General features: G+C 45.7%; 1 protein-coding gene across 1 annotated transcript in view; it reads right to left on the reverse strand.

The window, feature by feature from the left end:
• Positions 1-413: 413 nt before the first annotated feature.
• Positions 414-17302, reverse strand: part of CD28 (CD28 molecule) — a 174651-nt gene continuing 157762 nt past the window's right edge. The window contains exons 3-4 of the mRNA XM_085648931.1: positions 5255-5364; positions 414-1734 (exon numbers count right to left, since the gene is read on the reverse strand). Coding sequence (XP_085505057.1) covers positions 1618-1734; positions 5255-5364 — 227 coding nt within the window. The 3' untranslated portion in view covers positions 414-1617. The remainder of the gene's footprint in view (positions 1735-5254; positions 5365-17302) is intronic.

Raw genomic sequence — 17302 nt, forward strand, 5'->3', positions numbered from 1 at the left:
CGCATGTTCGGGCTGATCGTAAATATGATCAGCCCAACAATGAACATACGCACTAGCAATGCCGTGACGTGACTGTCTAGTGCCGTGCCTGCTGTCAATCAAACACCCTGAGACGAGGAGAGCTGCCGAAGCCCCCACCTCCTTCAGCATGACGTCCCTCGTTCTACTTCTCCAACGCTATTTCCAATCAGGAGTCCTGATTGGAATTAGCGTCGGAGAAGTAGAACGAAGAATTTGAATGGGGCCCGTGGCAGTAGTGGGGCAACGCCTCAGTGCCTCCACCTCCTTGACCTAAAGGCTTAAACTCCACCAGTTATTGCGTCCTTTGACACATGGCGTAGTATATAATGAGTAAATATATTGTTGACGGATCACTGTTTTATTGGGTCTGATACGTGATTCACACACTATCATTATTACAGGTATGAGTTTATTGACTCTTTAAAAAGCACAGTGCAACAGACTACAACATAACTTCTCAGAACAAACATCATTGAGAAAAATCAGTTCATATAAAATGTTGCTACAACTATTGTATTCTAGGCATGGGTACAGATGCTGAGTTTCATTAAATACATAGGTGTGCATTGGAACATATACAACAAAGGAACAATGGGAATAAAAGGTATAGGTAAAGCAGATTGTAGGGTGAGGAGCAGGGGTAACAGCATTCACAGTCTCAGGAAAGAGTCAGCACTATCTCAACAGGAACACTCAGAACAGGGTGTGATCTATTACAAGATAGAGGAATGTACTCCAAAACAACAAGTCCTGTCTTAACATGGAGAAAGTCTGGCCTTGGCTGCGAAGCCACATGCCCAAGGAGTCATACTATGAACACTCAGAAGATACATAACAGTTGCCAGTTCTTGCAGTGGGTTTTATCTGGTTGCTTGCTAACTTTCGGAAGGTCTCTTTGCCTCATCAGGAGAAAAGACTTCACAAATTGGGCAGGAGGGGGAATTATTGATGTTGCTGGGCTTACACCTTCTATTTATAAATCTCTTAGGCGTAGCTACTTCTAGATGTCTCCATAAAATCAGAGATAGGCCCTGCATCATGTTTGTGACCAGAATCCCAGAAATGCTGTTGACAAGCCCAAGACTCTATATATCCCCACAGCAGTTGCAGAGCGATCAGCTGTGTTGAGCCAAGGGGTGAGGATTGCTCCCTCACCAATAATGTATTCATGCCTTTTCTTTGGTGAGCACCAGCTCTAACCAGTGTGAGGACAGTTTGAATTTGATGACCAGAGATTTCTGAGCTTCGTCACTGGAATGAAAGCAATGCTCATGCACCTGAGATGTAATCAATGGTTCCAATGGAGGAGACATTTGCCCAAGGAAACAAAAAATCTATTTCTTGTTGACCACAAAACATCTGGGTGATGGCATCTACTTTTAGATCACACTTGCTTCTTGGTGTAAAAAAGCATGGCAACGATCCAAATCATAGAGAGCACCAATGATAACTGCAGCACGAACACTGAATTCTTAAGTGATTCCCATGTCCGATCGCCATTGGTCCCCTCTGTGTCGGTCAGGCATATTGACATCTGTGTATTCTGAAGAATATCTGGCTTGGAGTAGCGCAGGTGCTAATTTTAGCAAGCAGAAGTCAACGTAACCTGTCGGCTCGATTTGGCACATGAGGCTGGTATGCCTTATTGTTGACTCGTCGAGGGTTCATGTTCATGTAATCGCTCTGAAGGGTTTTTCTAATCTTGCTCTTCCGCTAAAGATAAAAATATGCAGACAAATGGTTATGAAGTGTTACAATGAAGAAATTTAAATAAGTGCAACATTAATGAATGAAGTAAACATGGCTCTATTTACATGGTGCACCTTCTCTATGTGGAATCCACTGTGTCTGCAACTCATTGCTGAGACACCACTACATTGATAGCTACTACCATATCTATTTCATTAAATCTTCATGAAGAACACATTGTCAGGGAAGGGCTGGAGTAAGTGGATGAGGCAATGGGTTAGGTTGGGTTTCCAGCAAGGGGGTGTGTATGGATGGGGTAGACTCAAGTTTAGGGTCAGGCATTTGGTTTGGAGAATGGGTAGGGTTTGTCCTAATTTTATGGTAGAGGAAATCTTCAGGGCTAGGCCTAGGGCTAGCCTTAGGATTAAGAAATGGATTAGGGTTAGGCATAAGGTTAGATTTAGGATTAGGTTTAGGACAAGAGCAGGATGCATAGGTAGGTTCAAGGTTTGGCTTTGTTTAAGGCTTAAGGTTGGTGGTAGGGGTAAGGCTCCATATAAGTGTTAGAGCAGGCTTACTGTATTGCAAAATATTGTGCTAGAGTCAGGTTTAGCTAGGAGAAAGGTTTGTTTAGGTTTAGTATCTACTGATTATGTATGTATTTATACCAAGTTGATGTACTGATTGTAAAAGCGGTAGTAGTGTTTGATTGTGTCGCACTTCAGTAATCAGTACATCATCAGACAAGGTAATGTGACAAACTTTCTTATTTTTATAACAACAGCATTTATAGAGATGGTGCCACTAGGGGTTACAAATGCACCCTACTACCTTGGGTGCATATACACCTGGGTCTCGTAAACGTGGCCCTGTGATACTATGAACAATACACGTACCCCGGCACTCATATGTAATGTTCTTATATAGTAAGAAAAGCAGTATTATGCAAAGGATTTCGTTCTCATCTTGTACTAATTCAACACAGAGAGGTTTTTATGCAAAAGTATAAATATTTTTAATTTCATCAAAAAAGTTTGGTATGTGATTCTGAACAAGACTTTTAGATAACATTCCAAAGACAGAAACCAATAGAACACCTTTACATATTTAATACATTGTTATGTTGGAATTCATATGGCGACATACTTATAGCACTTGGTAAAAATCCTGAATCTCTCAACAATCCCGGATGTTGTATTCTCTTCTTCCATGTTCACATATCAGGAGGGTGATATAAACACGTTCCTAGGATCGCTCCAGAGAAGGCCGTGTTACTTCCTAGGTCTCATTATCACTAAGGCCCGCTTTGATAAATTAGAAGTAATTATTATTGGCAGTTCCTTTTTCGTCTCTTTTTTCTATAAGTCTTTAAAGAAGATTGATCAAGTTACTCTGTATCTCTTCTCTGACTAAAATTCTCAATTCCTAGGACCTTGGGTAATATGGATATGGATCCGAATATCTAATCTTTGAGAATCTGGTGATGACCTTATGACATTTAAGCTTTGCATCTCGTATTTGAAAAAAGGTTAGTAATTCTGAGTCTGACCCTGTCTTTCCCTCAATTTGGTTATCTGTCCCCTTCTTTTGAGCTCACCCCCCTGTGATCAAATATCTATGGGTTAAGTGGACAGTAATGTTCCTACCGGGCTTTGGAAATTTCTGCTTGCACAAGTTCGTCTGTATTTTGCGTCTTTCCATAATGACACTATTTTTGTAAATACTTGCACATTTGTGTGTCTTTAATGTATCATTCTTTCTTCTTTTCCTGTTGGCACTCCTTGCTCGTTTCTTTTCTTTCTTTTTTCTTCTTTTTTCTTCTCGTACATGGTACGTATACTTTTTAAATTGGTGTACTTAGTGCATGACTCCGAACAATAACTGCACAAGGTAGACAATCTGATTTTAATGTGTACAGAATTTGAGCTCATATTATTACCCTTACAGCCTTGAGAAAGTCACTGTCGTGACGAAACACGTGTCGGCTGTAGCGCGCTTGAGATCAAGATTACGGAACCAATGTCACCAACTACAAATGAATTCCAACATAACAATGTATTAAATATGTAAAGGTGTTCTATTGGTTTCTGTCTTTGGAATGTTATCTAAAAGTCTTGTTCAGAATCACATACCAAACTTTTTTGATGAAATTAAAAATATTTATACTTTTGCATAAAAACCTCTCTGTGTTGAATTAGTACAAGATGAGAACGAAATCCTTTGCATAATACTGCTTTTCTTACTATATAAGAACATTACATATGAGTGCCGGGGTACGTGTATTGTTCATTGATGTACTGATTGTTGAACTTGTGATGTTCTATATAGTCTTTTGCAACCAATACATTATGGCTTTTGCATGTGAGGAACTTCTTGATCAGTCTCTTTGGTACAAGTTGTTTTTGTGGTGTGTTTAGAGTGAAAAATGCTTGTTCCTTGGAAGAATAGCATATTAGACTTGTGTTGCTTCTTCATGGTGTGATTGATGGCTATACCTTCCCTATGGCTCCAAGGCAATCTGCACTACCAGGACAAGGCCCCTGGGATGATGAGGCAAAAATGTGTGTGTGTGTGTATGTCTCTTAACATGTGGAACATGAGCTATAATGTACAGGAGGATATTGTGCTAAATCATGTTGCCCATATGGGAAGCGATGCCTGTCTCTTCTGGACAAAACATGCATGATGGTATGGCATGTTACCTTGTGAATCGATCACAGAGAGCTGCAGTTCACTTTATGTGGCACAATATTGCATGGCATGAAACTGCCCAGCTCAAAGCAGTTGATTGATCTTATTTTTAGACTTTCGTGAAGATGGTAAGAATGAGAGGAAGGATTCAAATAAAAAGCGTGTAAAAAACTTTTCGGGGTAAAACTCTTGACATTGGTTCTGAGACAAAGGTCTGTTATACAAGAGTATGAAGCAGCCCAAGCAACAAGTCCAATCCAATTAGTGTGAAGAAGAAGAAACTATGTTTTAACGGCCAGACATGGCCCTGGTCTCATCACTGGTCACAGAAGTATTTGACTACTGCTGAACCTAAGAACTAGGCGGTGGTAAGAAAAAAGCATGCAAGGTGTCCAGGTAATTGGAGAAATAGGAAGGGAAGATGAAGGTGGACAGCTGCACATTTAACTTGTCATTGCTTCAATGCGGTCATTTTATTTCAATGCTGGTCCAGCCTGAAGGTTCAATTAATATGCAATTGATAGAAAATATGATTAGGAGGCACTGAAAGGGGCGAAAGGATGGTGAAAGTGGGTTGGGCCCTTGAAATGAGGATCTCAGAGCCCGTCAGCTGGGAGAAAAAATACAACCAGGCTGGAGTAAGGAGGCAAGCTGTTGCTCATGGCAGCTTCTAAAGAAACAATGTGTTGTGCGAGGAGACAAAAACCAGGCTTAAGATCAGGAACAATGTAAAAGGAATGACACAAAGGGGCATACAACTATTATAATCCAATAGAAGGAGAGGTTATTTCAGGTCCGCCATAGTATTCTACAGATACTTGAGAGCATATAGCAGAAAAGGGAGGCCTCTTACCCAGTAGTAAAATAAAGCTACTGTCACTACTATGGTGTAAGCAGCTAAAGCCCCAACAAGTGCGTGCATGATCCAATCAGAGGGCGCCGGCGGCGGGTAAAGTAGGTCTTCTGAAAGAGAAAAAGGAGCAAAATTACTGTCAATTACAAAACTAAAGTTAAATCATTCTTTTTCATCCTAATCCTTGTCTGTAGACTTCAAAACTGTTCAGTAAGAAATGTCAACAAAATATACATTTATGGCAGTCTCCTGTATATATGCAAGTGACCCACATACAGAAAGGGCAAAAATATTCTGGCCTCAAACTGTTCAATAATTTGTCAAAGCAAACTGAAAAAGTAATTAATGTTAATATTTAAAAGAAATGCTGGGTATATATAGTATAGGTATATCTGTTTTAAAGAGCTTTTAAACCCTGTATATTTTTTGTTTATATTGTTTTAACTGAATGAATTTGTATGTGTTCTGGCTTCAATAGCGTTTTTTCACAGTATCATCTTTTCACATTATGGGCTAGTACCTCATTTATTGGTTTTACAGGACTTTTTGGATTAGCCTGCTGAAGGAGGTGGCCAGTGTTTAATTGTAACTCTGTGCTGGAGTATTGTATTTTTTGGCTGGTACTCTATTATCTTGAGACTGTAATTTTTAGGTCTCGCTTGGCGTTGGAGCGCGCATGCGCTCCTCACCTGCGAGAGCTATAGTCAACAATATATTTCAGAAGGGGGCTTTAAGCCCCGTCCCTGTTTGCAATTAGTTGGCGTCGGATTTTATGGTAATCGCTGGCTCGTGATTAGCGTTCGCCCATTTCGGTTATCGCCCTATGGACATTTAAGACGGCCCATCAGACAAACGCACGCCATCTTTGTTTTCCCCTGACATCAGTTCCACCACTTCTCAGGCTCGTGTTCGCTGCGTGCTCTGCTCGTGGGGAACAACCTTTACAACGCAACTTTTACAACGCACTGCCATTACAACGAAACTGTTACAACGCAAATGCATTGACAACGCATGCCATTACAACGCAAGTCTTTACATCGACTTGCACTAGATGGCGTGCTAACATTAAAAATAGTGTAGTTTACTATCCAAACACCTTCCCTACTGTTACGTGGACTGGAGTTAGAATAGTAAATTACACTTTTTTAATGTTAGCACGCCATCTAGTGCAAGTCGATGTAAAGACTTGCGTTGTAAAGACTTGCGTTGTCACTGCATTTGCATTGTAAAAATGTTGTTGTAACAGCATGCGTTGTAAAAGCATGCGTTGTAACATCATACATCCTCTGCTCGTGCATCGCGCTTCTGTAATTGGCTGCGGCTTGTCCTATCCCCTGAATGCAGCGAGAAAGGGAGCCGGCAGAGTGCTCGCTCTTCCCCCGTAAATCTCCTCCCCTACCAGACTAAGTGCAGCAGCCTCTCCACAAAGGCACAGCCAAATGCGGTGAAGATGCTGGTTTTTGAAATGTCTTGATTATGTTTGTGTTCGCTCTGGAATTCTTACTGGGCTCTCTACTTCTTCACACATCGGTATTCCCTCCAGCTCCTCCAGCTTTACACCTCACTTCCTTGGAACAAGTAACCTCAGTGTCTCTCTGCTGAGTCATGTCGTTTGGCGGGAAGCCACGCTGTCAGGAAATGGTGAGTGCATCTGGCCACACACCGTGGTCACTGTCCACGTACTGTGCATAAAATTAGGCCCTGAATGGAACGTTTTCTTGTGAGAAACACCACGCACTTTTAAGTAATATTTAGAAAACCCATGTCTTATTTTAATCAGTTGAAGAGCTACATTTTTGGGCGGTCTCTAGTCTGGTGTGAGTCTCGCTGAGACGTGACTCTGCCTCAGCCCTGGGGTCTTTTGAAAGCAGTAGACTAAAGCGTGGGTCGCTCTTGCTCGACCTGCCTGCTTTCCGAAGTCTTAAAGCCTGGCACATGACCAATGTCATCTCAAAGAACCTTTCTCTGAAGTGAAAATAAACTGACATGAGGCTGCTTCTAGCTTAGCCCTACTGGCCTTTCACAGATACAGGACCGAATTGCCATTGGCTCCTCCAAAACCTAATGGTCTCAGTCAGTGGCCGCCGTCATCCTGGCTTAAAATGGGGGATGGGGGAGTAGCGTATAATATCCCTCACTCCTGTGGTTTTTTAGGCAGTTTGTTCCATACCATGCAGTTGGCCCCAGACATTTAGCGTATTTCACATTGGACCAAAACAAGGGTACGTGTATTTATTTCAGAACAGGAAGAATTAGGAATTTCCCCAGGGACGCAGTATGTTGAGTCGAGGCTGGGATTAGAACCTGGTTGAGGGTTGATAGCTCCACACGATAGCATCCCCTTCCTTGAAGCGCACGCCTCTCCCCCGACAACGTAGAGTCACGTGCGATTGGCTCTGCCCGAGCTCTTCTGGCATCTCAAACAAGCATTTGCAATGCAATAGGTCTCACATTTGCGTGAGTTTTAGCCATTGGCATTGTAAATGACAATGACTTTTATTTATGTTTTGGTTTTTAAAATGTAAATAAAAGCCATTATCATTCAATGCCAATAGCTTAAACTTGCGTAAATGCGAGACCTATTGCATTGCAAATACTTGTTCCTCCTTGCTGGCATCCCACACCAGAGCGGCCATTTTGGTTCTGCATGCTCTAGTGTTTCTCTTTTCTCCTGACACCATGTGGAGGCTGGGCTACCAATGCAAGCCCATCTGTGCTCGTCCGTGCTTGCTCCAGATCCAGGGGCCAGCATGCTGCCCAATTTGCTTCAGAGAGCCATAGACAACATTTCACTTGTGAGTTCCTTCTATCTGACAGGTTTTCTCCACCTAGTGCTGTTTGTCGTGCAGTTCTTTGAATCTTTGGCCCCACCTTACAATGCTTTTCAGCCCTTCATGGTAAGTGAAGGTGTAAGTAAATCTAATATAGCGTCAGTCACTAAAACAGGGCAACAACCTGCGAAGTATAGGGCGGTCTCATCCCATGACTCCTTAGAACAAATCAAGACCAAGTCTCTGTATGACATTGAGAGTGTTCTAATTAATGTAAGGTAAATGTTAATGCATGCAGCTGATGTTTGCATGCTTCTAGAAGATAACAAGTTATATTGTCTGTTTATAATAGAAACCCGCATCACGGAGGATTCTGGCCCTAAAGCAGCTTTTGCAGTACCGTCTGGTTATGCTATGGACAATGTGAACTGGCCAGACAGGTAGGGCGAGAGGTAGTCTTGATCTGCATAAAGAAATTTGCCTGCTCCCCTTGTACCACATGTCCAAGACGCGGAATCAATTGCTATATTCTTTTTTTTTAACACCTTCATTTATAGATTTTCCAGTGCTACAAGAAAGGAAGATAAGGTGAAACAAGGGAAATAAAACAAACTCAAACAAGTTGCACATAACGAATGTCCTCAGCACCATCCATTGCATGATATAACATGGGATCAATGTAAATACAAATACAGGAGGAAGCATGAATTCAGTGCTCTGAAGTTTTTGATGGCTGACCTGAATGGCTGAGACCTCTCCAAATGTCGCCATATGTCGCATCAGAATAGGTACCGCCTCCCTGGGGGGAGTGAACGTGTACTATGGCATCCTCCGCATATAGTGAAAGGACGTGTACATTGTTTTCCACTGGAATCCTCAGTCTCTCATCACCCAACACAACAAAACTACCAGGGGCTCCAAGGCAAAAAGTAGTGGCGAGAGGGGGCAACTCTGCCCAGCTGTCTGAAGCTGTGTTTCCCACCCTAACCCAGGCCAGAGGTTCTGTGTACAACAATCTCTCCCATCCAAGGAAGGAGGTCCCAAAGCCGATTGCATCCAGCACAGCCAGTAAGTAAGCACAGTCCACCATATCAAAGGCTTTTTCCTGTTCAAATTTCCGGTTCTTCGTCAATGACTTCATACAGCACATGGGACAGCTGACAGGGCCGGACTGGCCGTAGCGGGCACCGGGCAATCCCCCGGTGCGCCGCACGGGTGGGGGCCGGTTTTGGGCCCCTGAGGGCCGTTTTTTTGTTACAGGGACGTTTTTGCTATGCTGCAAAACCGGCCCTGTAACAAAATCGGCCGAAAACCGGCCCTGGCAAAGACATCGGCGGCAACCCCCCCCTCCCCCCCTCCTGGGGGGAGGGGGCCGGCTGAGCACGTTGCCAGGGCCGGTTGTGGTTCCCAGTCCGGCCCTGACAGCTGACCTATATTGAAAGCCGTACTCTTACCCAGGATAAAGCTGCATTGGTTGTCATGTACTTTATCTCATATCATGCCGCGGATCCTGGCTGCTTAGAGCTTGCAAAATACCTTAATATCAGAATTGAGAGGTCTGTATGAAGAGGGGTCCGCTGTGTAACCCCCAGGCTTGAGTAAGAGACATATAATGCCCTCCTGCATTGTGGGGGGTGAGAATTTTCTTAACCTGCGCCTCAAGAAATGACTCTAATATGGGCTCCGACATCGTAGCGGAGTAAGTTTGGTAAAATTCGACTAGAAAGCCGTCACAACCTGGCGCTTTTGATCTATTAAGTTCTTGCAAGGTGCCCCTCAATTCTTACAGTGTTAGGTTAGCGTCCAACTCCTTGCGCTCAACACCGCAAGCCTGGGGAGTGCCAGATTAGTGGCATTTTCTGCTCACAACGAAGTATCCAGGCCAAAAGTTTCCCTAATTTGCCCCTTTCCCTATGTAAGTGCTGTCGCTATTGTGTAAACGTATATTTGTCCAACGTGCCCCAAAACTCATGCAGTCTCTGCTGCATCTCTGTAAACCTCTATATGGCTTCTACCAAGTCAGGTTCCTCCCTCTGGTACTCTGCTAGTTGACCTCAAAATGCGCCACATCTTGCTCTAACTATTCTCGCCTACCTTGGCCTCCCACTTGTTTGCTCTGCTGGGTGTCATATCCCAATCATGTTCCATATAATCTGTCAGTGTACCTGCCAGTGAGGACCGACATGCAGCATCAGTAAGAACATCCAGGGGCAAAGGCTAACTCCTCCTCCAATGTGTACCACCGCCATATAAAACGTAGCAGTGTTGCAGCATGCTCGGGTTGGGGTGGGAAACACAACTTCAGACAGCTGGGCAGAGTTGCCCACTCTCGCCAATAGTTTTGCCTTGGAGCCCCTGGTAGTTTTGTCGTGTCGGGTGATGAGAGACTGAGGATTCCAGTGGAAACACTATACATGTCTTTTCGCTATATGCAGATGATGCCATAGTACACGTTCACCACAAGTGCACCACATCCCTTAAGGAGGTGTATGGGAGCCCTGTCACTTGAATGTGATCCAAGCAGCTATATGTATTGTTCGTTTAGGAATGGGAAGTGCATTCTGTGTTTGCGGATGGAGTTCCCTCCAGCTGTCCAAGAGGTCCAAATAATGCATGACATCTAAGAGTGACCTGGTCTTCTACGGTTTCATTCCTGTACAGGGTGGATGGCGATCCCTATCCTCAACTGTCACAAAGTTTAAGTCACCCACTCAAAATATAGATGAACCAATACTGTCCTAAAGTAAGTCATGCATCTTCTGGAAGAATTCACAATCATCAGTGTTGGGTGGATAGGTGTTTAGAATTGTGATGTCCTTTTCATCTAATATGCCCCATAAAAGTATGTACCTCGGTTCTACATCTGCTTCAATGTACATGTGTTGAAAAGGTACCCCAAGGGTCACTCAAATGGCCACCCCCCTAGTGTGGGAAGAATATGTGGCTAAATACAGTTGCCCCTCCATTTTTTTTCACCATCTTTTTTGTTTCACTAGTCATTAGGTGCATTTCTTGTAGGCATGCTATGTCGAGTTTAGTACCTTTTAGGAATGAATGTACCCAATATCTCTTGGTGTAGCCACCTGGGAGTGAGTGGATGAAAAGTTTCAGCACTCCAGCCATCATTTTGTTGTGTTTGCTATGTAGCCATTTATGCCCCTGACATTCCAGGAGATGATGTTGCTGGATTCCCTCATGAGTGGTTGTGCATATCGTCTTGACTACTCCACTCCCTGGCCAGTAGCATCAACCCTCCTCCCCATGGCATGGCACTGCAATGAACATTAAGCAACAACTCAACTAAAATGAACTCTCCAGAACTCAGTTGCAGGGCAAAAACTAACAACTCCCCCCTTTCCAGGCAATCAAGAAAAGAACAGTCATGCTCGCCCATTAGAATGAACCTGCCAGGACCGGCAGTGTAACCCCTACACATAAAGGAGAAAATAAAGCCTACCATCAAACGTGGCAGTGAGCTCCCATCTCTGTAAAATATTTTCAGGTGTGTATATACTATACGCAATAAGATCGTTTTACCTGATCCTTGGACATCCATCTGTTATCAGTAGGCTGAATAACACAAGGTTCCTACACCCCTGACAAAAAAAGTTCAGTGTTACAGCAAGGGCAAGGTGCCCATCCCACAGATCATCGCCAGTGATAGCTGAGTGCTGAATCATCAGCTGAATCCCAGTCCCAGTAGGCACAACAATTGGCCAAGAAGTCTGAAGGCATTCCTGGTTCATTTCCTCACTCTCCAGTCCCGCCCAGCGGTAACACATCCATTATGTCTGTAGCCCCATTGCCTCCTCCGTCTCAACTGGAGCAGAGTCCATTGCCATGGTGCCTTCACTGTATCACCACTTGCGATGTGCCAAGTCTTCCTGTGGAGCACAAGTCATTCTATCTGCTGGGCTCCTGGTTACCCCTCCGGTACCGCTCGTCCACTCAACTCTCGGCCGACTTCTCCAGGAGCCTACCGCATCACCCGGCACTTTATCTCACATTTCGATCCACCGACAAATGTCCTCAGGACTATAGAAAAGCTGAGACTGCCCATCTGAGATCACTTTCAGTCTGGCCTGGTACAATAGCATGTATTTCAGGCCCATAGCTTTCAGCTGTCTCTTAACCTCCAGGAAGGATTTCATGTTCCCTCGCCCTACCGCCTTCTATAAACCCAGCAGGAGTCAGGGAATTGCAGGCCTCCTCACAGCTCCTACGCCAACCCCAAGAGCAGCCGGGTTGGCTCACCAGGGCACCAGGAATGGCAGGCGCTAGTAGTTGGCAATTCAAGTCCGCGATGTACCCCATCCAGGTAGGCCCTGTCTGGACTCCAAGAATGAGGTCCCAGTTCTGATCTCTTACGGGGGCAGAATGGGCCTCCCAAAGTGTCTACACCAGGGAACTATAAGAAGCAAGGAGGACTACGGCAGGATGATGCAGGATATTGAAAGGGCTGTGAGAGGCTCCTCAAGTACGCATCCTGTCGGCCATCTTGCATGCCATACCTACTTGCTATATTATTAACAATAACTCCTAAATGCTCCTATTAATTTACAGACTATGAGATTCTGCAAAGAACTTCATTAGTTTATTTCAAGAAGTAGTATCCACCACCTTTCTGAAGACTTACATCTCTAGAAATATTGGGGGAATTAAACATTCCTTACGATAATATTCTGGATACTAACATTTTCCAGATACCCAATATCTGCTCGGTTTTGAAGCTGCAACAGCTCGTCCAACAGCCAATCCACCAGGCAGGGTCTATATTGGATCACATCTATGCCACAGCAGATTGATCACTGTGGATGCTGTTGATGAGGTTTTATGGTCTGACCATAAGAAGATCTCTTTCCCCCTGCATAATGCTGGAGGCACACATCCTTCACAACCACCCACAAAGACGTTCTATCAAGCGTGGGACAACACTAGACTAAGTGATTGTTTAGTAAGCTCCAAACCACATGCTCAGTCAAATACTGATGTTGACAATGTAATTAATTGGTTTAATTCCTGGACTGTGGGAACCCTAGATGAGGTGTGGCCTTTTAAAATTGGGATTATACATCGTAAAACGCCATCAGCTCCCTTGTATTCTCAAGAATTGACTCAGACAAAAACGAAATATAAAAAGCTAAAGAGGGTTTGGAGACAAGATTATTCTGAGGCAAGGAAAGAAACCTATGAAGAAAGAACGTAGAATATATAAACGACTTCTGAAAGCCTCTAGGTCTAGCTATTATCATAACAAAAATATTTCTGCAAACAACCCCATTAGAGAAGTTTTTGGGGTCTACAACGCTCTAGTAAAAAGTACACAGCCTCTGCCCAAGGTTCTCCCAACACAAATACTTTGCTCAGAATGGGCGGATTTCTTTCAGAATTAAATGTATTTAATTTTATCATCATTCACCCGGACAGTGGAATCTGAAGACAGTCTGCACCAAGATCCCCATCCCTGTCCTAGTTGGATTTATAAAGAGCTAGTCTCCTTTTTCTCTCTTATAATAACTATTACGTGTAATAAATCCTTAGACATGTAAATCAGCATTAGTTACTCAATTCTGGAGAGCAGGATAAATACAAAGCTAGCTTCTCACAGTGAGGAAAATGGTGTATTTAATAAGCACAAGTCTGAATCAGATCCTGCCTTAGCAATGAATTGGTACTTATGGCGGTCAACAATGACATCCATGAGGGGCGTGGCTTGCAGCCGCGGAAGATGGCCGCTTTCTGAGAGAGCTGTGCTAGCGGTTGGCGAGTAAGCCCACAAATCTGGCATAATCCGATCCTTGATAAGGCATCCGTTGGTACCAGGCTACACCGGAGTGTGGCGGCGTACATATGCGGCGAGTGGTGGCTGTGTAGCAGGACCATAGACGTGTAAACTGCGAGCGGAGGTGTGCGGCCAGATGAAGTCAAGACGGTGCCCACCGGAGGTCGGTAAGCGGAGACCTACGATCCCCCTCTGATTGAGGCCTACACGCGGAGGTGCCGGGGCAGACTGCCCCCAGGAGAGGCATTGCGCGAGAGACTGTGGCAGAGTCGACAGCGGTAGAACGCTGGTGGGCGTGTGACCAAAGTGCCGAGCAGCCCGAGACGGGGCTGTGGATTCATGCGGTGGCAGCAGTGAACACCAGCGGGACCCGAGTCTCCGGCTGCGATGGAGGTGAGCCCGGCATACACAGAAGCAGTCGCCCTGTCGTTGGGAGCGGTTTCCTTCTGAGCCATTGCATCTCTCTGAACGATATGGGAGGGTGTGTGACTCTCCCCCCATCGGCTGTGAGTGAGACTCTGAGGCGGCAGTGGACGGACTGTGTGCTTGGGGTCGCGCTTGCTTTCTACCTGGTGAGGGATTCCCGGGGGGGAAGACGCACGCCCCCTGATATGTGAGTGCTCTGGAGAGTGCTCAGGGTGGTATGTGGCGGTAGCATGGAGAGCTTACAGCGAAGCCGCTGATCAGCCTGTTGTGTGCAGATGCAAGGACTGACCTGCTCGCTTGATACCACCCCTGGGCAGAGACCTGGGTCAGCGATAGTGTTCCCTCCTGGAGGAAGCCTCGTTTACACTCTGATTTCCCTCTTTGACTTTCGAGAGATCCCCCTGAATGAGCGTGGAGTGAGCGACACAGCGGCTTATAACGTGACAAAATCCCCTGCAGTACCTAGTCCTGAAGGTAGCCGGATTGCTTTTGGGTGCAAGACCGTGGCGTAGTGGTCAGAAACTCTGCACACCCAGGCCAGATTCAAAAGTGGGTCTACGTTTAAAGGCACTATATATCCTCAGTCATGGGCTGCAATAAACCACCAGGCCCTGGACAGACTAACCAGATCGACAAAAATACCGTTGCCATGTGGCGAGAGGAGGGGGCAATGGGAGGTGGCTCTCAGGAAGACCCCATAGAGAGTGGTCCGGACCCCTCCTTGAAGGACATAATGAAGGCCATCAGGGATTTCCGGGGAACTCTGGAACCTACATTAGACTCAGTGCCAGAAAGTCAACCTACTGCGAGCGGATTTCAGGAAAATGTCAGAGAACGTTTCGCGGCTGAGACTGGCATCGGAAGTCTTCAGTCCAAAACCAAACAGCTGGAAGAACAAGTTGCCACCCTCACGAAAAGCCAAGCAGATATCTATGCCCGGCTGGAAGACCAGGAAGGACGATCAGGGCGTAATAACATCTGCGTGGTGGGGGTACCGGAGGTAATGGTATACGAAATAATGAAATAAGGCCCTCAGAGAACAGGGAGTGAAATACATGATGCTCTTCCAGGTTCGACTAATCCTGGATGGAGGTAAAGCGTACTTCTTTGATGCGCCGGAAGAGGCCAGTGACTGGCTAGAGGGTTGGAAAACTGTTGGTAGAAAGGGTGGCCTGCAACGCCCCGAGTCACGCCAAAACGGGCAGGACACTGAGTTTGACGACGGGCGATCAACCGGCAGCCAGAGACAAGAACAGCAGGCAGTTAAGTGACTTTGGGGTGCTTTGGACATTGTTGAGTTTACGGGCTGTCTCCAAGTGCACCTTATTGGTTCCTAAACATGGGATGGGGGGCAAGTTATAATGTGATTTCTGTGGTGGCTGCAGGTAGATGGGAAGGGCGCGTTTTAGTGTTCTGCTCTTGGCCTCCACTCTACGAGCCTTCCGAAGTTGTGTTCCTTTCTGACGGGTCTTTCCTCTGGTGTCCTTCTTATTGGTGGGGATAAGAATGCAGTCATGAATTCGGAGCTGGACCGCTCCAGTTCTCAGACGAGCAGGCAGGGAGTACGAGGCCTGGTCGATTTTGTCACGGCTCTGGGACTGTGCGACCTGTGGCGGACACATAACCCTACGCTCAGGCAATACACATTTTATCCGACTAGGTATGGGTCCTTCTCCAGGATCGATCACTTCTTCACTCGTAACGATCGAATGGGGGACTTCACCGAGACTAAAATCATGGCACGAGGGATTTCAGATCATTCCCCCGTTTGTGTCACCCTTAGAGGTCCAGTGGTCAACAAGGTGACTTTTCCAAGGATAGACCCTTGGTGTCTCCGTGACCCGGCCTTAGGGGAGAAGCTTCAGGAGGGTTCTTGGCTATATTTCGAAGAAAACCAGGGATCAGTAGAGTCAAAAATTACACTGTGGGAGGCATACAAGACGGTGTTAAGGGGATTGGCACAGGAATTGATTGGGGCACAGAAGAAGGAGTAATCTCTCCATATCAGGCAGCTAGAAAGTGAGATTAAGCAAATGGAAAGAGATAGTGAGGCTGCCTCCTCTGTGGACCTTCGCCACAGATTGACGCTGAAACAAAGAGACCTTAGGGCCCTAGCCGAGGGAGAAGAATGCGCCTATGCGCTGGCCAGACAGCACTGCATTTATGATGTTGTAAACAAGGCCTTGAAGCTACTGATTAGAACGACGGGATAGAGACCGTTCGTGGGTGTCCGATGTAAGGGATGCATCTGGTTCCCTCCACTCAACTAGCAGCAGCTTTTGCGACACACTTTGAGCGGGTATATTCTCCAGTATGCACTAGGACCGAAACCGACTGTGCAGAATTCCTGCGAGACTTCGCACTGCCCACGTTGTCCACTGAAATGAGTGAAAGACTTGAGGCGGACTTTACAGAGAAGGAGCTCGGAAATGCTCTAAACTCCCTGCAGTCTGGAAAAGCACCTGGGCCTAATGGGCTCCCCGTGGAGATCTACAAAAGACAGGCGGCGATCGTAACTGCCCCCTTTCTTAGGATGTTTTCAGAGGCGAGTGAGGCCGGGACGCTCCCTCCTGACCAGAGAGAAGCAATGATTGTAGTGATCCGCAAGGCAGGGAAGCCGACGGACCAGTGCTCCTCGTATCGCCCCATATCTCTAATAAATGTGGAAGCCAAAGTCCTGGCGAAAGCTTTAGCAGATAGTCTGGTGTCCATTATTTCGGAATTAGTTCATGTTGGCCAATCCAGGTTTATGCCCCATCGAAGCACCCGCCATAATCTACAGCAATTATATGGGGTACTGTACATGACTGAGGATGTTGGGAATACCAAACCGGCATTGATGGCGCTAGACGCCTCGATGGCATTTGATAATATCAAATGGCCTTACTTGTTTATGGTTCTCCAGAGACTGGGCTTTGGTCCGATCTTCTGAAGTTGGGTGCGACTCCTGTACGAGCAGCCCACGGCTCGGGTAGGGTCAATGGGCTATATCTAGGGCCTTTCCCCTGCTGAGAGGTACCAGACAGCGCTGCCCCCTGTCTCCCCTCCTCTTCGCTTTAGCGCTGGAAC

This window comes from Triturus cristatus, chromosome 3_2 (assembly GCF_964204655.1).
Source record: "Triturus cristatus chromosome 3_2, aTriCri1.1, whole genome shotgun sequence".
Taxonomy (NCBI): domain Eukaryota; kingdom Metazoa; phylum Chordata; class Amphibia; order Caudata; family Salamandridae; genus Triturus; species Triturus cristatus.